This window comes from Muntiacus reevesi, chromosome 2 (genome assembly GCF_963930625.1).
Source record: "Muntiacus reevesi chromosome 2, mMunRee1.1, whole genome shotgun sequence".
Classification (NCBI taxonomy): domain Eukaryota; kingdom Metazoa; phylum Chordata; class Mammalia; order Artiodactyla; family Cervidae; genus Muntiacus; species Muntiacus reevesi.
This window is the reverse complement of record NC_089250.1, coordinates 225,032,983-225,054,630: the sequence shown is the minus strand read 5'-3', so window position 1 is coordinate 225,054,630 and position 21,648 is coordinate 225,032,983. Positions and strand designations below refer to the sequence as shown.

The 21,648-nt window shown below is 67.2% G+C and overlaps 1 protein-coding gene across 5 annotated transcripts in view; it reads right to left on the bottom strand.

Annotated features, from left to right (window-relative positions):
- Positions 1 to 21,648, bottom strand: part of GSE1 (Gse1 coiled-coil protein) — a 390,132-nt gene that overhangs the window by 8,608 nt on the left and 359,876 nt on the right. For 3 of the 5 annotated variants that reach the window (XM_065925137.1, XM_065925140.1, XM_065925139.1), the window contains exons 3-11: positions 18,663 to 18,881; positions 10,197 to 10,396; positions 6,524 to 6,699; positions 5,940 to 6,137; positions 5,239 to 5,430; positions 4,603 to 4,904; positions 3,736 to 4,060; positions 887 to 1,500; positions 75 to 187 (exon numbers count right to left, since the gene is read on the bottom strand). In XM_065925137.1, the coding sequence (XP_065781209.1) occupies positions 75 to 187; positions 887 to 1,500; positions 3,736 to 4,060; positions 4,603 to 4,904; positions 5,239 to 5,430; positions 5,940 to 6,137; positions 6,524 to 6,699; positions 10,197 to 10,396; positions 18,663 to 18,881 (2,339 nt within the window). The remainder of the gene's footprint in view (positions 1 to 74; positions 188 to 886; positions 1,501 to 3,735; positions 4,061 to 4,602; positions 4,905 to 5,238; positions 5,431 to 5,939; positions 6,138 to 6,523; positions 6,700 to 10,196; positions 10,397 to 18,662; positions 18,882 to 21,648) is intronic. The other 2 variants (XM_065925138.1, XM_065925141.1) reach the window with 2 other exon arrangements.

The window sequence follows — 21,648 nt, the reverse complement described above, 5'->3', positions numbered from 1 at the left end:
AGTCTGCGTGGGGAAGCCGAGAGGGGGTGCCCGCAGTCCAGCCCAGGGCCCGACGGCGGCGAGACCCCAGATACCTCGGAGGATGTGTCCAGTTTGAGGGGCGGCTGCTCGGCCACGCAGCGGAGGTGGGCCCTGACTTCCTCTTCATCACTCTCGTCGTAGGAGTCGTCCAGGTCGTAGTAGTATCCTGGAGGCAGGCACGGAGCTCTTTAGCCGGGCAAGGGGCCTCGCCTCTCCAGGGATGCACATGGGGCACCCCTGGGACCCGAGAACCCACTGCCGGCCAGGCCCTGCTGCTCCTGACCACCCCCAACCCTGGGCCCGGCGTCCCCTTAACCCCAGGCCTCCTTAGGGCTGGGGTGGGGGCACGAGGCGGGCACCAGGGTGACGCAGCCTTCTGGCAGGGGACTGTCCTTCACTCCAGCCTGGGGCCAGGGCAGCCCAGGTCTGCCTGCACACCCGGCTCCCCATCCTGCTCAGGAGGGTCGGGCACACGCGGGTTCCCCATCCTGGCAAAGGCACAGAGCCTGCTCGCAGAGTCCCGTGCAGAACAGCAGAGCCCGAGGGCACTGGGGCCCGACCCCATCGCCTCACAGGTGAGTGGAAGGGAGGACCTTTGGGAACCCTTGGCCGAGCCAGGACCAAACACGTGCTCCTCACGTGGCCTCGGGCCCCACTTCTGACTGTGAGGCTGGGCTCGGCACCTGGCAGGAGGAGCTAGGCTGGGACCCCTGATCCCGCCCGGCTGTTGGGGGATGCAGATGGGAAGCAGCCACGCTCACCCCGGGCCTGCTCTCCTGTTCCCTGTGGCTTTCCGTGGAACCCCAGGGCACTGCGGGCCGATTCCCACCCCATCTGGTGCAGGAGCGAGGAGGGGAAGCCAGACCTTTCTCCTGGGCCTCCCGCCGCCGGCGCTCCTCCAGGTCCAGCTTGCTGACCAGCCTCCGGCGCTGCTGCAGAAACTCATCGTAGACGTAGGCCGGGTCGGGGCCCCGAGGCGGCGGGGGCCGGTAGGGCGAGCCTGGCTTCAGGGGTCCAGGGGGCTCCCCGAAGGTGGCCGGTGGGGCAAGTGAGGCCCGGGGCTGGCCCAAGAGAGTCGGTGCGGCTGGCTCGAGCTCCGCCAGAAAGGACCCGGGCCCGGGGGGGAAGGCCTGCGGCTCTAGGGCCCCCGGCTCCCGGGGCGGCGGCGGGTACTTGTCCAGGGGGGCGGTCTCGCGCTTGCGGGGCCCCTCCTCCACCTTCTCCGGGCAGTAGACCCTCTCCACCTTCACCAGCGGGACAGCAGCCGGGCGGCTGGGCTCGAACGGGGCAGGGTGGCCGTGCAGGGGGTGGCCCTCGGGGGCGCGCCGCGGCTCCAGCGAGCTGTCCATCAGGGACACGGGGTTCCAGAGGGCCGTGGGCACCGTGGGGTGCTGGGGCTTGGGCGAGATGAGCGGTGGGGGCCCGCCGAAGTGCTGGGGGGGCTCGCGGCTGCCCGGCTCATGGCGGGTCGGTCCCGGCCTGTGTGGGGGGGGGCGGGGGGCAGGAGCAGCCATCAGCCCAGGGCCCCGGCCAGGAGCCCCTAGCCAGCACCGGAGGGGGCGAGAAGGCCTCCTGGGGGCCGTTTCCCAGGGCTGGAGGGAGGACGTGCCTTCCTCTCTACAGCCAAGGGACCCACGTCCTCCCCAGGCTGGTGCAGACCAGCTTGGGAAAGGACCCAAGGCCCAAGACGTGCCACCCGTGGGAGAGAATGGGGGTGGGCCAGCCTCCTCTCCCTGCACCGTGCTCACAGATGGCAGCCAGAGACCAGCTTGAGGGGTCTGCCCGCCCGATTGGACTTGGGGAGACCCCCCGAGGAGACCCTCACGGCCAGCTGCTCTCCCGTGGTGGTCCCTGTCAGGACCGAAGCGACCCCATGTGCCCAGGGAGCAGCAGCTACACCCAGAGGGTCTCTGAGGACCAGACCGGGGCCTGTCCTGAGAGCCAGGTCACCGGCAGAGCGCACACCCCCTCCCACCGGCCTCAGACCAGCAGCTCTGCCTCAAGGCTGAACCAAGTGCCTCTCTCCCTGGTGCATTTTAAACAAAAATTCAAATTCGACCTTCAGGAGACTACTCGGCTGCTGCTTTCTCCAGCTCACCTACTATATTTTTTTTTTTAGCCTACTATTTTTTAAGCAAAGCCCTATGCTGCCAAGGGGACCGAGGGCAACGTCTGAGAGGACTGGAGGGGAAGGGCAGAGGCCACGGCAGGCACACAAGGCAGGTGCCCAGGGCTCCCCCTGCCCGAGGAGGGGCCGGCCCACCACAGCCCCAGAGGCCGCTGCACTGCTGCTGGGCAGATACCACAGGGGACCAACCGCATCAAAAAGCTGTGAGTCCCTAAAGGCATAAATGCAAAGGCATAAAACCTGGTACCAGAATAAATAACTTCCTGCGCCGGAGCCAGGCACAGACTGGTTTTCTAGCTCTGATCACAGGGCCCCGAGAGAGCGTCATGCTGCCATGGACACCACCTGACCAGGGGGCAGAGGTCACGCCTGCTGCGGCAGCCCGCGCACCGACAGCTGCACTGGGATCGTGGGGCCCCAGGTCGAGGGAGGCAGCGTGCCCTGAACTCCTCAGGAGATAGTGGGCGTGCACCACTTGCTCGCATGGTCCCCTAGGGGGGGTCACGGGAGCAGAGAGCGGCTCAGAAGTAGACGAGACAGCCCCTGTGTGGCCCCGTGTGGGCTCGGAACAGCAGGGGGACCATGTGCAGCAGACCGTCCCGCCTGGCTCACCGAGACCAGACTGCCTGAGCAGACAGAGACCTAGCCGGGGATGTGGTCACGGTTCAATCCTGGCCACACCCAGCTAGCCGGGCAAATCCTCCCTGGGCACCCTGATCAGTGGATGCCGAGGCAGGGGCTCGGATGGGTCAGCTGCGCCCAGGATACAGAGACCCACTGGCCAGCAGGAGCTGGAGCAAAGAGGGAGGCAGCCAAGTGGCACTCACACCTTCGCCCGACACCTTGAGCGTTTCTCATCCTGAGAAGAAGGCACGATGGACGCCGAGGGCTGGAAGAGGCTCAGAAGCCCTCCTGCCTGAACCCCGTGCACAGCAGAGGAGACGGGGCAGGGCCCAGCATCCCCCAGGCCTAGACCCGCTTCTGCCACCAACTCTGGCTGAGGGTCTCCACCTGGGCCTTTGGAAGGAGCCCTGGAGGGAAGGGGGGGGACATGGGGTGACAGCCAGATCAGCAGGTGGGGGCAGTGAGGCCCCGGGTCAGCTCTGAGAAGGGGCCCAGCTCACAAGGTGAGTGCCGGCAGCCAGGGTCCCAAGGCCTCTCGGGAAGTTGTTTTTTTTTTTTTTTTTAACAACCGGGCAGGAAAAAATGGGTTATTAAAAAAAAAATTATAAAAAAAATAAACTTTTTGTATGATTAAAAATCAAAGGGAGTCCCCTTCTCGTTCCAGTTCAGGCAGAGAGATGCTAGCACAGAAATTAAGTATCCGTGGAAGCTTCTCGGCAGGCCCCGTCAGGCGCCAAGCCTGCCATGCAGGGTGGGCCGGGCTGGCTGTGGACACATTTCTTGGCAGATGAAGCCCCTGAAGCGAGCACCTTCCTCCTCCGTCTCCCTCCTCCCGGCCCAGACGGGGGTCTTAGAAGGTGACACGGAACCCAAGGGACAGCACTCCACAAGCAGCAAACCAGAGGCGCTCGCTAAACGCAGGCTCCCCCGCCACGGGCCCTAGCCTGCCCCCCGGGGCCCACCTGGTGCTCTCCGGCCGGTGCTCGGGGTCCGCGGGTGCCGGCGGCCGGCCCAGGTCCAGCTGCTGCTCCAGCACCTGCTGCCGGAACTCTGACACCTGCGACTGGCGGTCCTCCTTCTCCTGCCGCAGGCGCCGCTGCCGTGCCAGCCACTTCTCCTCCTCGTTGGTGCGTTGCAGGAGCAGGGCTGTGGCCGCGCTACTGCCCGGCAGCGAGAAGAGCCCGTGGCCGGCGAGGAGGCCGGGAGCCGCGTGGGGCGGGGCGGCCGCCGGGTGCAGGGGGTGCTGCACCGGCTTGGGCACCTGCAGGCCCACGTCCTTCAGTTTGTCTGTGGGCGGGGCGGGCCGTCAGGGTGGGGCGGGGTCCTGGCGCCAGCTCAGCCCGCCCCTCCCCGAGAAGGGCGCCCCCTTTCCGTGCAGCCGGGCCAAGAACAGCAGGACGTGGCTGCTCCCCGGGGGTCCCGCCTCATCTGAGTGACACCCTGGACGGGCTCACACCATGCAGCAGAGCGGACTTGAGCTCTGGGGGGCATCGCCCACGCTAGAGGTTAGACAGCCGTGAAAACAAAGGCTGTACGTAAGTATACTGTATGTAAAGTACATCAAAAATGAAGGTCAGACGGACGGCTGTGCAAATTCACTGTTTAAAGTATAGTGAAATAAAGTATGCTAAAAACTAAGCCTTGGTTATCTTTTTAACCTATCATCTCTTAAGAATTTGGTTGTACTATGGTGCATAATCCCAGTGATCTACCAGCCTTCACACCAACTCTGAATCCGGCCAGTGGACGTCCCTGCCCTCGGCTCCTGATCCGGGGCCACGCCCTGCCCCCGCCTTTGCTCTGACCGAAGCCACCAGCCTCCCAGGTACCTGCACGGGTCGGGGTGAGCTGCTCCGAGGGCTTGGCCCGCTCGTCGGCGGCGTGGCTCCGCAGCGCATGCAGCTCGGCCACGGGCAGGAAGGCCGGCTCCAGCGTCTTGGCGGCAGCTCCTTCGCGCAGCTCCTTCTCGCGGGCGCGCTGCTCCCGCTGGCGCTCCAACTCCCGCTCCTTCTCACGCTCCAGCTCCTTCTCACGCTCGCGCTCCTTCTCACGCTCGCGCTCCCGCTCCTTCTCCCGCTCACGGTCGGCCTCCCGCTCCCGCTCCCGCCTCAGCTCCTCGTCCACCTGCAGCCTGGGGGTGAACACAGATATGTGACACCCAGGAGCAAGGCACTCACACCTGAGCCCGGGGTTCTCCTCTCTACAGGGACGGGCCGTGGGCCAGGGTCTGCTTTCACTAAAGCTCCAAGAAAACTCAGCATCCACTGGAGACAAAAGTCGTGGACAGAGACTCTCCAGGCGCCTGGAAGGCTCCTGGCCGGGGCCAGCGATTGTGAAGATGGCCCCCAAATAGTGGCCGGGACCTCCCGGCAGCGCCCCTTCTGCAGGGGTGGACCGTCCACACACACCTGGCCAGCCGGGCTCCGGTGTGGTGAGCCAAGGGCCCCGGGACAGGGCTGGCTTACCTCTCGGCGCTGAGGCTGGACATCCGCTCCGAGTGCAGTGCCGCCAGGGATGAGTGGGAGAGCTCAGGAGGGTAGCGGACCCCTGAGAGGTGGAGGTGCATGGCTGACGGGTGCAGTGGGGGCAGGGAGCCGGGGGCGGGGATGGGGTAGAAGGGGGACCGCAGTGCTGACAGGCAGTAGGAGTCGTCCATCCTGTGGGGGGCAGAAGGGGCTGGTGAGCAGCCAAGGTGGAGAGGAAGGCGGGACCCAGCCCCCCCCGCCAAACACGGGCACTGATGCGGGAGTGCCAGACGGGGCCTCCACAAAGATCCCGCGAGAGCCCCCTTCCACAGCCAGCCCCAAAGCCCCGTACTCCCAGAGGCCACAAGGCCCTGCCGGCCACCCCTCAGCTCAGCCGGGCCAAGCCCAGTGGGGCCCGTCCAGGTCTGACCGTCTGACCCGGGAAGCTACTACACAAAGTGGAGACAGCGCCGTCTCCACCTGCCGTATGTGAACCTTGTGCTCCGTGTACTAACAGTCACGCACCCGTGGAACCCTCGGTGGAAACGGAGGAGCCAGGGAGGCCGGCTGGTGCAGGGAGAGTCTCCCTCCAGGAGCAAGCTCTGGACGACTCATCCGGAGTCTGGGGGAGCGGCCCGCCCCAGGGTCCACCCTCTGACCGGGGTCTGCCCGCTGGCGGCTGGGGACGTTGGACGCCTCACCTGAAGGCCGGGTGCGGGAAGGGGTGCGGGGCCAGGTAGCCGGGGTGGTAGTAGGCCGCGGCGGTGGCCGGGTCCAGGCCGAGCGGAGGCAGGGAGGACACGCGGAGGTCCTCGGCCGTGTGGTAGGGCCGGAAGCTCCGCAGGTAGTCCTCGGTCACCGTGCTGGGGGGCACCACGTGGTGCACGGGCCGCTGCAGGCTGCGGGCGGGAGGGGCGGCGGTGCTGAGCTCCAGGCGCGTGGGCCACGCCCGCACCCCGCCGGAGGCCCAGGACCCAGAGCTGGGCAGTTGCCGCTCCTTGGGTTGCGTTGGCCCCTCGCTGTCCCTCACCAGGGGGCACGGGCCTGTTCCCTGCAGCCCGGGGGAACCGCCCTCCACCCCTAGGAGCCAGGCTGGGGGTTTAGGGTCAGGCAGGCAGCGAGCCCGCTGTGAGCTCACGTGGCAACGGCTAGCAGGGCTACCAGCCCAGGGCGGGGCCGCCAGCTGGCGGCTCTCAGGTTCAGCTGGTGTGGACTCACAGCAGCCAGAACCTCGGGGGTCCTGCCCCACACCGTGCCCGTCCCCCGGCCCCCAGCCCGCACTTACTTCAGCGGTGGGAAGCGGGAGTCCTGCACCACGGAGCTAGGCGAGATGCCAAAGGGGTAGGGTGTGCTGAGCAGGTGGGAGGGGATGGCCGGGCCCCCCGCCTTCTCCTGGGGCAGCGGGGGCTCCACAATGAGGCGCTCGCGGCCACCGCCGCTGCCCCGGGAGCCGGCGTCCTGCTGGAGCAGAGAGTGTGGGTCAGGGCTGGGGGGCGGCTCAGAGCTCGGCCACCGGCAGTGGGCCAGGCCTTCCTCCGGACGCAGAGGAGCTTCAGAGGGATGTTCTTGCGATACTCTCTCCTGACGGTTTCCGCGCCGCGGCAGGGGTGACAGCCACTGAGCCCCTTGCCCACCGCCCACCCACTCACGCCAGCGTCCCAGGGGCCCAGGGGGCAGCTGCCGGCCTGCCTCACAGATCACTGGGCCTCGGTGCCCCTGGAAGATGTGGCTGAGCAGCTGGCGCTGCCTCGGGCCAAACAGGCCAGCCTGTTCCTACTGCCAGACAGACCCTGGGCGGCCCTGGCTCTGGCCAGAGCAAGCAGCTGTGGGGCCAGATCTGCCTGGGGACCTCTGCACACTGGTGGGTGCTGTGGGCCCACCTGCCCAGACTCCTGACCAACAGAGGGGAAACCAGAAGGGGCTCACTGGAGGCAGGAAGTGGGAGGCGGTGGCCCCCACCAGCCCCGGCCACACGGAGGAACGTCCTGCAGGCCCACCTGCAGGTGTGTCCAGCTCCGGGCAGGCAGGCCACGGACAGGCGCTGTCCCATGGTGCCCCCCTCACCTGGCGTCAGGCCTGGCCCGGTCACCTGGGCAGCGACAGGAGAGCAGGACGCAGGCCCAGGTCCGTCCGCCCCAGAGCGAAGGGTCAGGGAGACACCCTCCCCTGTCTGCCTGGCGTCTCCCCCATCGGGTCAGGAGACGGGGGGCTGCAGAGCCTCAGGTCGCCTCGCTCCCCGCGCGGGGGGCATGAAACGGACCACAGAGCCCCCGCAGAGGGGCCCACCCGTCATCAAGTCTACAGAACACCCGGGCAGGCGGCCACGGCACCTCCCAGGCCCCAGAAGACAGGGCAGCAACGTTCACCGCAGGAGACGGGTTGCTGGCCCCGCTGTGACCAGGGCTGCACGTGGGCTCCGACTCCCCCTTTCCCGGGGGGGTTCACCAGGCTGGGGGCGTCGAGGGTGAGCCCCACACGCAGATCAGGGCAGGGAGTGGCACTTCCCCTGGTCTCCAAGGCCCTGGACAGGGCAACCCCCCGCCCCTCCCCCAGACGTGCACAAGAGGCGGGTCCTGCACGCGCAGCTGCACCCCCTTCCACACCCCCTCCACTGGCATGGGGCCCGGCCGCCACAAATGGGGTGAAGGCCTTAAACCCCGCTGTTCCGGGGCCCTGTGCTGGACTGACCGGGGGTGGGGGGGTTGCTACCTGGGCGGGGACACAGCAGCTGGAGCCTGAGGCCCCCGAGGTACAGGGTGGCCCCTGGGAAATGCTGGGCCCCACAGCGAGGGGACCCGGACGCTGCCTCCGGGCTGGCAGCCCCGGATGGTGGAGGCCTCGCAGGGGACCCGTGCGTACAGCCTGGAGAGGAGCTAAGGCCACTCCCGGCCCCCTTTGCTGGACCAGACGGCAGAGCGAGGCCCCGGGTGCACCAGCCCTAGGCGGGTCAGCCCCGTCAGCCTGCGGCAGGACAAAGCCCGCGGCAGGACAAAGCCCGGCTAGAAGGCGGCAGGGCCAGATGGCACCTTCCTGGGCGGGAAAGGCTGGGGGGCGGCGGCCGGCGGGCAGGGGGTCCGGTGGGCCAGACCCACGCGCCCCCTGCCTGCTTGGAGCCCCGACAAGCTCGCGACGGACACCTGGGCAGGAGGTCAGGGGGCCGTGCCCGGGAGCCCCAGCTGCCGCCCTGGGAGCACCTGCGGGCGGCTCTCCCCGCTGAGCAGCAGCCGCGGGCGCAGCTGCAGACAGAGGGAGGACGGGGAGGGGGGACCCTCCATTCTCTGGTGATTAGAGAGGCTTCCACCAGGCAGACGGGCAGACACGCCCTGTTAGCTCTAAAACAGACTATTTGTCATTTCATCTGTCCCCACGCTGCTCCCGCCACCTGGGAAATGCCAGCGACCCTCATGCAGAGCGCCCCCCAAGCTTCCCCGCTGGGAAACGACTCCCCCTCCTGTCCCCCGCCCCCCCCACCCCCCCACTGGAGGATTACACCCTCCACTGAGCCTCTGTGCCAGCCGGCCCATCTCTCCCCACTCCCCAGCCCCCGGCCCACCTCCCTGGGGCGCCTGTGTCTCGTTCACCGGCCACCGCGCGCTAAGCAGCTGGAGTTCGGCCCCCGCAGCCCTTTCTCGGGGTCACTCGGTACTTCCGAGGCTGTGAGGACCCGCGGAGGAGGGTCGAGCTCGGGGCAAGGGGCCCATGGCCAGGAGGGGGCCATTGAGGAGGCTCCTGGGCCTGGAAGGGCAGCAGCTGGGCGCAGGGCAAGACGAGCAACCACTGGGCCCCAGAGGCGAGGGAAGAGGCAGGTGGTTGGGCCCCGAGGTCAGGGCTGACTGTTAGGGGGCAACGGGTCCCCTGGAGCAGGAGACTGTGGTGCAGACCCTGGTTCTCCCTCAAACCGGGCCCAGGGGACAGCTGGGCGTCCGCATCCCGCTCTGGCCAGGATCGGCCCTGCTGGGCCCTGCCCAGCCCCGGGATGAGCCAGAAGGGTCTGGCACCTCACACGTGCGGGTCAAGGTAGGGCTACCCCCAGCTGGGTCTCGGCCTCCTTCCAGGAATTCAGGGACTCCCCGTTCTGTGGACAGAGGCTGCCTCCTTCCCACTCCCAGGTCAGAGAACAGACAGACCCTGAGTGATGCCCACCCCCACCCGACCCGGCAAGGCAGAGAGCTGGGGGCCGAGCCGAAGACCCACCGTCCCCCGACTCCCCTCCTGCCGGGTTTAATTAGTGCTTCCAAGTGGCGCTGGCCCTCTGGGGACTCGGCAGAAACATCCAGAGCTCGGCGCAGTGACCGCATTCTTAATTAGGAGGGCCCTCCAGGCTGGGGGTGTGGGGGCGAGTCCCCCGAGGAGCCACACCACCTGGGCGCAGACCCAGGGAGCCCCGCCAAGTGTGGGAAAGGCCTCCTGGGGCGGGCAGGCCTCGACAGTTAAGACAAGTATCAGTAAAGGCGAGCTGTGAACACGCGGCTGCAACAGACAGGAATAACAACAGCTTGCGTTTACAGGAAGTGCTCATGATCTGCAAACACCATTCTGTGCCCCCCCAGATTTCTTTGTGGGAGTCCCAGCCCCCAGGACCTCACAAAGTGACCATGTGCGGGAAACGGGGTGCGTGTGCAAGGGTGACAGAGGCGCCATGCGGTCACTAGGGCGGGCCCTGGTGTCCTTGGAAGAAGGGGAGACCAGGACACAGGCAGGCACAGAAGGAAGAGCCCGTGAGGCCGCGGGACAGGACAGCCGTCCACACGCTGAGCAGAGAGGCCTCAGGAGGGACTGAGCCTGTCCACAGCTGGGATGCCGGCCCTACAGCAAATCTGTCCTGAGCCCCGCCCCAGACCACGAGCCCCACCAGCCTTCCCTTGACACACAGACCCTCCGGGCAGCTGCTGTCCCTCGCTCCCTCGGAGGGAAGCAGATCTCAGCACGAGATGACCCCCCATCAGCCCCCCACTCACCTGGCGGCTCTCACTCCTCCAGACGCCATTGACAGTCTTGGTGGGGGCGATGGTCACCACGGGGGGCGTGCTGGGGACGCTGTGTCCCCCGGGGGGGACGATGATGGGGCCCATGGGCACACGCTTGGGCGTGCTGGCCGGGGAGCTGTGATTGGTGGCCGGAGAGGAGACGGGGGACGACTCGCTGCTCAGTGAAGACCCTGCGGGAGAAGGACACAGCGCCTGAGCGGGGGCCGGGCTCCGCAGACACCCCGGCCCAGTCTGGGGCCCGGGCGGGAACGGGGGACACAACCGACCGACCAGGTGGGTGTGCCCGCCCCTCACCGGGGCTGCTCACCCCATCTCTACCCCAAAGGGGATTGGAAGAGCCAGGGGAATAACCAGGTCCCCCCAACATGGATGGAGGCTGAGCCCCAGGAAAGCAAGCAGGGGGGCTTACAGGATGCTGTTGGGGAGCGGGGGGCAGTGGGCCTGCTGCTGGCCAGGCCTGGCCGGGGGTGGGGCTGAGAGAGGCCTGTATCATCAGGACATCAAACGAGACCATCTTGAGAACTAAACTATAATGTGGGGTTTACGGCACACAAGCTGGTCAGCACGTTCACAACGTTGGGCAGCCATCGCTGTGGCCTGCTTTCCACTCCCTCCCCCCCGCCCTGGAGGGAACCCCCACCCTTAGCCTGCACCCCTGGGCTTCTCCCCCAGCGGGGGTGGCAGGGATGGGCAGCCGGCATGGCTGGAGGCTTCCAGGCCTGCAGGGTAGTTCCGTCTCCGGCAGCTGCAGGGGCAGCAGGTGAGGAGGGCACAGGGCGTGGGGGCCGGGAGGACTTGGGGCCCTGATGGAAGGCGCCCGCCTGCAGCAGCTCCCTCGAGGGGTGGGGGGAGGGGGCAACAGCGCATCCAGTCCCCCCGTCCTCAGCCCCCGATGCCCCCGCCCCAGGTGGGTCTCTAGTCCGAGGCCTATCCTGGCAGCGTGGCCCCTGGGAGGCTGAAGTCTGCGGTTCGGGGGACCTCCAGAGGCACGCCCAGGCCCCGTGCTGCTCTGGGCTGCAGTCGGGGGTCGGAGGCCCCTCAGACGCCCACATGGTGCCCTATCACACACACCCCCCGAACCTGTGAGCACGAAGAACACCCAGGGACCGGGTCTAGGGCCGGCCCGGAAGGATGCCCCTGATTCGGTCACACAGCAGAGCTTCAGCTGGGGCCGTGCCCGTGGGGGCTAGGCCAGCTCGGGCACCCGGAGGCGGCAGACCTGGCCCAGGAGCCTACGCCGACGTCCCGAGACGCCCTGTCCCGCAAAGCGCCCCTCTGAGAGGCCTGAACCAGGGGGCCGGGGAAGCCAGGGCCAGCACACACCGCCCCCGCTGCAAGCAGGACCTCACGGCTTCCATACCTCCCCCTGGGGTTCTCTGCAGAACCTGCCTGGTCCCAGGGGCCAAGACCCTGGTCCTCGCGTCTCTTCAACTGACCACACTCCTACTCCCCAGTGACACCTCTGCCTGATGGGGAGGAGGGCGGCCTAGGGCCCAGGGCGCTTGACTTGGGGCCCTTCTCTCTGCCCCGAGGATTCCCCAACCAGGTGTAGGCTCAGCAGGGGCCGGGAGGCGGAGCGGCTGGACCCCGAGGCCCACAGAGGCTGGCACAGAGCTGTGCCCCCGGGAGGGTGCGCCATTGTGGCTGACTCCATGCACTTCCTAGGCTTGTGCACGACCTGCACAACTGTATAGGACGACCCCGTGGGAGACACCAGTCCAGACAGAGCCAGGGCTGTCTAAGGACTCAGTCACCTCCAGAACAACGCCAGGGCCAGGGGGCCCCTGCTCCCAGCCCCCACCCGTCAGGGCCTGGCCAGTGGGTGGTCGCCTGAAGGCTGTTGCCCCTGAGATGTGACCTGATTCTCCAAATGGACCAACCAACCATAGCCCACACACCAGCAGTTCTGCAACCCTGAGTTGCCCAGGCCAACACCACGCCCACCCCTAGGTCAGGACGCCACACCCCCTCACCCCAGGTGCACCACCCACTGGCCGGGCAAGCTCCAGCCTCCGCCAACTGTCACGGCCGCCAGAGACGGCCGATGCCAGGGGTCCATTGGCTGCCTTCCCACCCCCCGCAGAACAAACTCCAAGGTTCTGAAACTAGCTGCGTCTGTCGGGTCGGGGGTCCGCCCGGGACACCAGCTTCAAGGTGGCAGTGATGGGAGGTGGGCTGACCCAGCCCGCCCTGGGACGTTGAGAGCTGATGAAGGGAAGTCCCGTACCCCGAACCGCACCCCGGCGGGGCAGCTTGCAGAGGTCGTGAAGCAGTGTCCGCGTACCACCCCAGGGACCCGCCGTGCGGGGCAGTGGGCCCCGGTCCACCCAGGCACAGGTCAGCAGCGCCGACCGAACCTCCCACCACACCCGCTGCGGCTGGAAGGACACAGAGCCACAGAGTGGGCAGGGGGCCGCCTGTACGCCCGGGGCCGCCCTGTGGGTGGACGAACGTGGGCCCACGCACTCTGGAGCCAAAAAAGAAAGAAAACGGATGCACCGAGCGCCCCGAGCAGTCACCGGGGAGGCTGCACTGCCCAGGGGGGGATGCGGGGTCAACCCCCCAGGGCTGGGCAGATGGAGGAGGAGCTGGGGCCTCACTGCACGCGGGGACTCGGGGCCACCTGCTGCCTGGCCCCCCGTCTCTGCGCCCCACACCATCAGCAGGTCTCTGGGGACCAGCGTCATTTCCAAGCACCGGGCGGTGAGTGAGGAGGCAGGAGGGGGCGGGCGGGACTTGGGTGGGGGATGGGTGCCGGAGGCCATGGGCAGTTAGCAGCCTGGCCCCTGGGGGATGGGCCGGCCGCTGCCACTCAGCAGCCAGATCTATGCCCGACCACGCACCCGCCAATTAGTGCGTGGCACCCCCGACCCCGGGCTCAGGGTGGCTGTGATTAACCGTGGTGCACGGCAGGCGTTGGCGCGCGGCCGGGGTGACAGTGTGCAGTGCTCCATGTCCCCTCCGTCTCTGAGCCGGCAGGTGAGCGCCCAGGGCTGACCGGGCTCATGTCATTAACAGCTGAGACCCAAAAGTTGCCTCCACGGGGGCAGGAGTGGGGCCTGAAAACACGACTCGGCGGCAGCACAGAGGCCGTCAGCTCCCAGACGTGCCCTCAACCCGCCACCTGGATAATCACAGAGCACCAACTGCATGCCCCAAACCAGGGCTCCTGTGCCAGGGCCAGCCTCACAGCTTGTCCCCCTCCCCTCCTCCCCGGGGGGAGGGCCAGCGACCCGTGATATGTCCCTAAAACAGGACCCCCCGGGCCGCCTTCCAGTGTCCTGAGCTTCTCAGGGCTGAGGGCAGCAGTGTGCGGGCAGTGTCGCGGGGACAGGATGGGAGGCGCTGTGATGGATGCAGAGTGAGGACCAGCGTCCATGCGGAGGGTCCCCCCACAGCTGAGCCCTCCCAGACTTCACCCAGGACCGACAGGGACCCCCCTGACCCACAGCCATGAGCACATGTGCGCCCTGGAGGTGAAGTTCCCGCCGTAAGCACATACAGGTGAGGACCCCGCAGGCTGGGGACAGCAGGCACAGGGCCAGCCCGTGGTGGGTTCAGGGAGACCCTGCTGAGGGAGCCACAGGGCTGCCCACGGCCCCTCCCGGCAGCCGCTCTCCCCACCACAGGCCTGACCCTCCGTGGTGGGACAGGCTGGGCCTTGCCCCCCGCGCCCTCCGAGGAGCCCTCTCCCCCATCAGGGGCGATGCACGCCTGCTCCCAGGACCGCACACCGCGTCACCAAACCCCAACCAGCAAAGGCAAGTGTGGTCATCCTCACAAGACGCGTTTCCCGGCAGAGCAGGGTGGGGGGGGGTGCCGGTGGGTGTCCATGCTGCTTCCCACGGGGGCTCGGGGGGCCGAGGGGCAAGAAGACAGAGGGGGCTTCGGGGGGCGACACTGTTGCCCCGTCATGGCCTGGGGAGGCTTCTTGTTCCAACGGCCCAGGGCCAGGCACCCCTCCAGAGCGGGCTTAGTCCCCTTCCCCTGGGCCTTGCTCTCCCTGGAACCCTGGCCCAGACGCAGAGGAGGGGGCGAGGAGCTGAGGACGCCCCCTCACACTCACCCCTGCTAACGAGATAGACGGGGCTGCACCCCCACCCCATTCTGCTGTTTTCCTGGAAAGAGGCGGGTTTCAGGCGGCAGACCATGAGCGCCCACCTTGTTCCTCACTCTGGCAGCTGCACCGCTGGTGGGCAGAGTCCCACCTCCAACCTCGCCAGCGAGGGTGCCCGCTCTCCCCACCTGTGCAAGGCAGCCCCTGCCTATCACTGCCGAGGGCCCCACAGGAACACACAGACCAAGATGATGGTCAGGTGCACGCCTGCAGCCTGAGGTTCCTTCCAGAACGTGCTGCGTGGGCCTGGTCACGCCCGGGGCCGTCGGCACAGACAGGAGCACTCACCCCGATGGGACAGGGTCTCCAGCCCTCAGCCATGGACGCACCCACCTCGCTCAGCCCCTCGAGCCCCTGGCTCTGCGTGGTGGGGGTGGGGTGACGGTGTGGGTGGCCCCGCACCGTCACCAGCAGGCACTGTGCCTGGAGCGAGCGTGCTCGTCTCCTGAACCCTCAGGATTGACGCGGCAGACGCCGCCCTTGTCCCGAGAACAGGCAGCAGCTCAGAGAGGTTGCGCGCCGGGCCTGGGTCCCACAGTAAGGACACAGAACCCGCTGACGTCCGTGTCCCCACACGGGGCGCCCCCCTCCACAGTGGTTTACAGGGTCGAGCACGTCGGGCCCCCCCAGGGACAGACCCTGGCCCCTCGCCGGCCGATGGGGACCAGACAACACACCTCCCGCAGGGCGCGCCGTCTCCCGCTCACGAGCTCTCTGGGGACAAAGCAGATGAGGCAGGCGGATTACTTGCTCTGCACTGAATTTTTAAACTGCACCCTGAAGACACGACGTGAGGAAAGACATCATCCCGGGAAGCAGACGGGAGAGTTGGGCCACGGCTCTCAGAATGAGATGCTCTGGGGGGGCGGAGGAGAGGGTTGCAGGGAGCGGGGGGCGCCCAGGGCCGCGGCCAGCACCTGGGGAGCACGAGCTGATGAAGACGGGCCTGGCGGCAAGGTGGGGGGGGGGGGTCGCTGCACCCTCAGGGGCGGGACGGTCCCCCCAGGGGCACCCTGTGGGCACAGGGGGCCTTCAAGGGACGGCCGAAGCGGAGGCTGTGCCGGGCCGTCTCTGGGAAGGCGGACACGGACGTGGCGGTGTCGGGGAGGGACTGTGGTTTCCACCTCGGCTCCATGGCCTGTGAGTCGGGACGCCAGCCAAGCCTGAAGCGCGGCCAGGTCCGGCGGAGAGGTGGATGCAGAACAGGGGCCACTCTCGCAGCAAGAGGCCGCCGGCACCGGGTGGGTGCTCGACGAACAGTCACTGCCCCGGTTCAGGACGGGAGCACCCTCACCCGGTGAGCCCCACACACCCAGCAGTGCTGTGCCAACCGGCCACGGGAAGCCACGAGACCTGGGGGCACGCCACACGGACAGCCAGCGGCGGGGCCGTGCGTGCCCACAGGCGGCCAGGCCGCAGATCGGGGCTGCCAGAGCTGGGGGAGGCGTGGGAGGCGGGCTTCTTTCGGGGAGGACAAAACATTCTATAACTAAGAGTGACGGCTGGGACTTCCCTGGTGGTCCAGGGGTTAAGATTCTGCCTGCCAATGCAGGTGACACGGGTTCGATCCCTGGCCTGGGAAGACCCCACAGGCCGGGGAGCGACTGAAATCCATGTGCCCCAGAGCCCTGCGTTCTGCAGCTGGAGACACCACGGCAGTGAGAAGCCCATGCATCGCAACCAAGAGCAGCTCCCGCCCGTCACAGCTAGAGAAAGCTCGCGCGCAGCAACCGAGACCCAGGCTGGCTAGGAACTTGCACAAATTAATAAATTTTTAGAAAGTGATAGTTGCACAACTCTGAACGTGACAACCTGCTGAACTGTGTCCTTTTAGAAATGAATTTTACAAGAAATTTACAAGGAGAAAAAAAAATTGAGCGCCCCGCCCCGCAAATCACCAAGCGTCCCCCTTGGCTGTTCTGGTTCCTGGTGGAGAGACAGGGGGCCTGGGGTAGCCAGCCACACCTCGTGCTCCCAGAGCCCCCCCAGGTTCCCAGAGGCTGACAGCCAAGACCCCCGCATGCTCCCCGCACCACTGTAGGACGCCTGCCCCTCCCTGCCAGGGCCGCGCTCAGGCTTTTGCCGTCCTAAGCCCGGGGCCTCCAGGTCCACGTGGAAAGGCCCAGGCAGCAGCAGCAAGGGACACCACACGCATCCTCAGCAGCTCTTGTGACCCCAGGCTCCTCACGTGACCTCGCGGGGCCTCAGCATCCTGCCCTCCTGCACACTGGGCGACCGTCGGGCTGCTAGCCCATTCTACAGACGGGGGATGGCCCAGCAGAGCTGGGGCGACTCCGTGAGAAAAGAAAAATGGGGACCAGGCCTGGGGATGTGGCCCAGGGGCGACCAGAGAGTGACAGGGCTCAGCTCTTTAAAGCAAAAGCCCCACTGGGGTTGCCCAGATGGAGCGTCGCACGTCCAGCTCATCACCGTAGCTTTAAACGCAGACTTGGCCTGTGGCCCCATGAGCCATAAACAAGGTCGCCGTGCCCAGCATGCACAGCGGAACTACACTGAGCATCAGGGCAGCCCGGGGTCCAGACCCCGAGCTCCCCAGGCCCCAGGTTTTCTCACTCAGGTGATGGGGATGCCTCAGCCCAGCCAGCAGCGGATGCCGTGCTCCAGAGACAGCCTGAGCACGGACCTGCATGGCCCGGCCCGCCCCAACCCTCCGTCACAAAGTCCTCGGGCACCCTTCCCAGGGCGTCACGGGAACACCTGGACCGCAGCCGAGGAGAGCGGGCCCCCCGCAGCACAGCGTTCCCGGCCAGTGAGGCCCAACAGCCTCTGGCACGTGGGCTGCCCACTAGCCCGCCATCCGAGCTGGACGCTGGGGCCAGCAGAGAGGAGACAAAGGCCACCGAGGCCAGGCTCGCCCCGCACCCAGGGCCCCCGCGGGAGCCTTGTCCTCTGCAGACGGCGGGGTGGGGGGTGTCACCCCAGGACGGGCCCAGCTGCCCAGGCGTGGACATGGATGTTGGCTTAAGTCCTGACACCCGGGTCGGGGGTGACTCAGCCAGAGGGACCTGGCATTCCCGACCTGTTGACAGCTGTCCGTGGATGCCGTGCCGGCCCCGTCTCTCTGCCCCCCGGAACATGACGGAGGACGACACCAGAGCAGGGAACCACCGGGCAAACTCTGCCCGGGGGGCCTCCTCATCTACTCAGAAGAGACCCCAGGTCAGGGCTGGAGCCACTGTGCCCGCTCCTCCCCAGGGTGGACACCAGCCATGAGGCGACCCCCTGGCAACGCAGAAACCAGGCCCAACGGCCTTGGTTCCTGGGCCCAGAGCCACCTGCCTCGGGATTCTGGTCTACCCCACTCCCTCCTCTGCCCAGCCACGTGAGCAGAAAAGGGGTGCGGACAAGTCGGAGTCAGACATCAGCAGACGCCCGCCGCACCCCCGTCATATCAAGCGTCCGCTCTGCTGTGCTGGAGACGCCAGAGTCGATACAGATAGACATGTGTTCTCCAGGTGCCCAGAGGGCCCTGGAGCACGCAACAGCAAGCCCTGGACATTCAGGGAGAGGCAGATGGCAGGTAGAGGCACCCAGGGTCCCCGCTTCCTCTACCCGGGAGGTCGAACCCCCTGCCCCCCGAGCAGGGCAGCTAAAGGCTATCTGAGAGGCCCACACTGGAATCCGCAGCGGCCCAGGCCTCCTGGCAGCTCTGGTGCAAACTGCCCGCCACCCACTCATGCAGCCAGTGGCCTCTGACCCAAACTAACACAGCATGACAGTCACCCTGGAAGGGCCTGGAGCCAGAGTTGTATACATGAGAAGGCTGACACTCAGAGAGGACCAGCGTTTGCCAAAAGCCACACAGCACGTCGCTGCCCCAGTGGCAGGAGGAGCCAGGGCTCCAGACCCCTGGGGGACACCTGTCCATGGGGGCCGGGGCGGGGAGGATAGCAGTGCTGGGTGAGCTGTGCCCCCAACTCAGGAACATGCCGGGACACACGCCTCCTGGGAAGAGGCCCCGGAGCAGGCCAGGGGCTCTAAAAGGGTATCACACCTGCAAACCAACCCCCACGCCCACTGCTGTCGGTGGAGCGCCCCCTCGGTGGCTCCTGGAGCAAAGAAAGGCAGCAGACAGCGCAGAGAGCGGGGCTCAGCAGCCAGGCAGGGGTCCGAAAGCACGGCCCTGCCGCAAAGCAGCAGCAGGAGGAAGATCGGCCACAGTGGATGCTCGGTGAGCAAGCCCACGGGCAGACGGACGGACAGATGGCCCTGCGCCCAGAGCCCCGGGGAGCGGGGGGGGTGGGGAACTGCGCTCTCCCCATCCTCGGCCGGCTGCCCGGGGAGGGCGCGCCTCTTACCTCTGGGCTCCTCCGCCTGTTTGGCGAGCTTGCGCAGGGCGGCGGCAAAGCTGGAGGAAGGTGCGGCCTGGGCTGACAGCGCGCTGCTGGAGGCAGGGCTGCCGCTGGGCACCAGGGCGCCATTGAGCGGCGAGGGGGTGAGGGGGCTGACGGTGGCAGTGGTCCTGGTCGCGGTGGAGAGCATCCCTAGCGAAGGGGACTTGGGCTCATGGCTCATGCCTGAAACAGGAAGAGAAGAACCAGAGTCACCCGAGAGCAGAGGGCCCAGCACCAGAGCGGGCGCCGGCCAGGCATGCGGGGTGGGGGGCAGGCGAAGCAGGGCAGAGCCAGTGCTGCAGAGCAAGGGGGGCCACCAGCCCGGCGTCCCTCTCCGCTCCACAACCAGAGAAACACGGGGCCCAGGACCCCGGGCCAGTATTCTTGCAAGAAAGAGAGGAAGGCCAACGGAAAGGAGAGGGTCAGAGCGGGGACCCCCAGGAGGACAGGCAGGGCCTCCAGAACATCCCCCAGACGGACGATGGTGCACAACCTTCCTCCTCCCAGAGGAGGAGATGGGCTCGCGTTCGGGCAGGCCGCGGGGACCTGGGACCGTCCCTTGCGGGTCGACTGGGCACTCATGTGCGGCTGCCATAGCCCCTTGAACCCCAAAGGCCCCGGGGGACAAAGCGGGTCTGCACCGAGAAGGCTCCCTGGAGGTGAGAAGTGGGCAGAGGACACAGCCAGCTGAGGCCCCCGCGGCGGTCGGCTGGGCGCAGAGCCCCCCCCGAGACACTGAAGATGCACAGCGGCAGGTCTACACAGCTCCCCCCAGGGTGGGGTGGGTCCAGGCTCGGCCACGCTGACCAAGGAGCTGACCGAGGGGACCTCGCAAGCCTTCCCCACCCCCGGGGGGCTCGTCCTCCTGCAGGCCCCACAAGACCCATCAACAGAGGCCACGCTCCTCACTGGCTCGTGGGCGTGAGCGTCTCCTGCCCTCTCGGGGGCACCTGCCCATCCCTGCTCCCAACCTGCAGGTACATTCCAGGGGTGCAAACAAGGCCCAGAGCCTCACAGGCGGCAGGCCATGGGCTGAGTGCAGGGGGAGGCGCAGAGAGCTGGGAGGACCACTCCAGGGAACGGCAGTCATCTGGGGACCCCAGGAGGACACAGCCAGAGGGCGGCCACGAGGACAGCGTGACGAGCACGTGTGCCTCTCCCGGGACCCCCGGCCCTCTGTGGGCAGCCAGGAGAGGCTGAGGCCCCGATGACACACAGTCTGCACCCCGAGTCCTGGAGAGCTGGGCTGCGGCCCCCACCAGCTCCCTTGCAAGGTGGGTGGGCAAAGATCTCGGGAGCGCAGAGGGTAAATGGCCATGACTGTGGTGGGGTGTTAAAGAGGCCAGTGTGTGCTCAGAGGGACCCTCCTCTGGGGAGATGGCTCACACCTTGGGGATAAAGGACCGCACAAGAGCCCCGGCACCTGTGGCCAGCAGCGCAGCCTCCCAGCTGCCGGCGGGTGACAGGGCCCTGACTCCGTGCGTCCTCCTCTCTGGAGGAACAGGGGAGAGGGCAGGGTACAGGCGACTCCACAGGCCCTGCAGTCAAGCAGAGGAACCTGGGGGGGTGGGGGCACAGGGTCCCTGCCCCGCAGGCTCTGGACAAGAGTGCTCTCTCGGCCACCCCGGCACTCGGCCAGCCGCTAGGGCAGTTGAGCAGGAGGCCTGCCCCAGCACCCAGTCCTCCCCAACCCCTCCTCCCAGGAATGAGGGAACAGGACTGTGTGGACTAGCCTTGGAACAAGGAGGAAGGGGGCGCCTGGAGGTCAGGCTTAGCACGGCCTATGCGGCCACACACGGGGGGGCCTGGACCCCAGCTCCAGGGCCTCCAGCTGTGTGATCCTGGACGAGTCCCCTTGCCTCTCTGGGCCTCAGTCTCATCTACAACCTGAGGATGAAGACAAAGTCTACCTCATGACGTTAACTCCACGAGGGTGCCAGGAGGCGATTCACAGCAGGCCCAGCACATTTCAGGGACCCCTGCTGGGTGCTGTCACGCTGACGGTCAGTGGACAGGGCAGGAACCCAGGCCTGGATGGGCAGGGGCTAGGCCAAGGCCACACGGGTCAATCTGGGCACACTGGACATGGGCTGCCCGATCTGTGTCACCGTCGCCCCCGAAAGCCCTCCCCACCACCGTCCCTTCCTGGCCGGGCACCCACAGACCAGCCCTGCCCACCCCTGAGTGGCACTGGGTGCTGAAAGCGAACATGGAGGACGCCGGGGACAGAGGGGCCCGGGACTCTCGTCCTTCTGCCCGCGGGGAGGCCCAGGGATGGAGCCCACACAGGACCCGACTGGGGTGGTCCAGAAGTCTGCCGGGTCCTGCTCTGGCCCAAAGGGCCCTCAGCACCCACACTCGGTAGGCTGATGGGTTTTTTTTTGGGGGGGGGGGATAGCATATGACGGAGCACCACCCTTGCCGGGCTCCCAGCCTGGGCACAGTCTGTGGGGTCCTCACCCAGGGCCACACAGCTCAGCAGCACATCAGGACTCGAACCCCATTTCCTGGGCCCAGAGGCAGTGTACTCCCCAGGAAGAACTGGGGCGCGGGGGCGGAAGGGCAGGATGCCCTCCCATGACCCCACCTGCCTGGTCCAAGGCCTAACTGCCATGGGGGACCAGAAGGCACAGATGCACTCAGAGCTCAAGGTCGCTTGGCTGCGGTGGTTCCGAAGTGGGTCCAAGTCTGTCCCTCGTTCCCGCTACGGCCGGGGACTAACCCTCTCCTCGCACATGGGCCAGACTCTAGACTCATAGAGAACAGGAAACGGCAGAAGAGTGGCTACTGCCAAAGTGAGGTTGTCAAAGCGCTCAGCCACCCCCCTGCACTCCCTGGACCACACGGGCCGCAAGGGGTCCGCTGTCAGGCTGTGAGGATGCCCGAGGCGCCTGCGCGGGGATCCCACGTCCCAGGAACGGGGGCCTCCAGCCCACAGCCACGTGAGGCG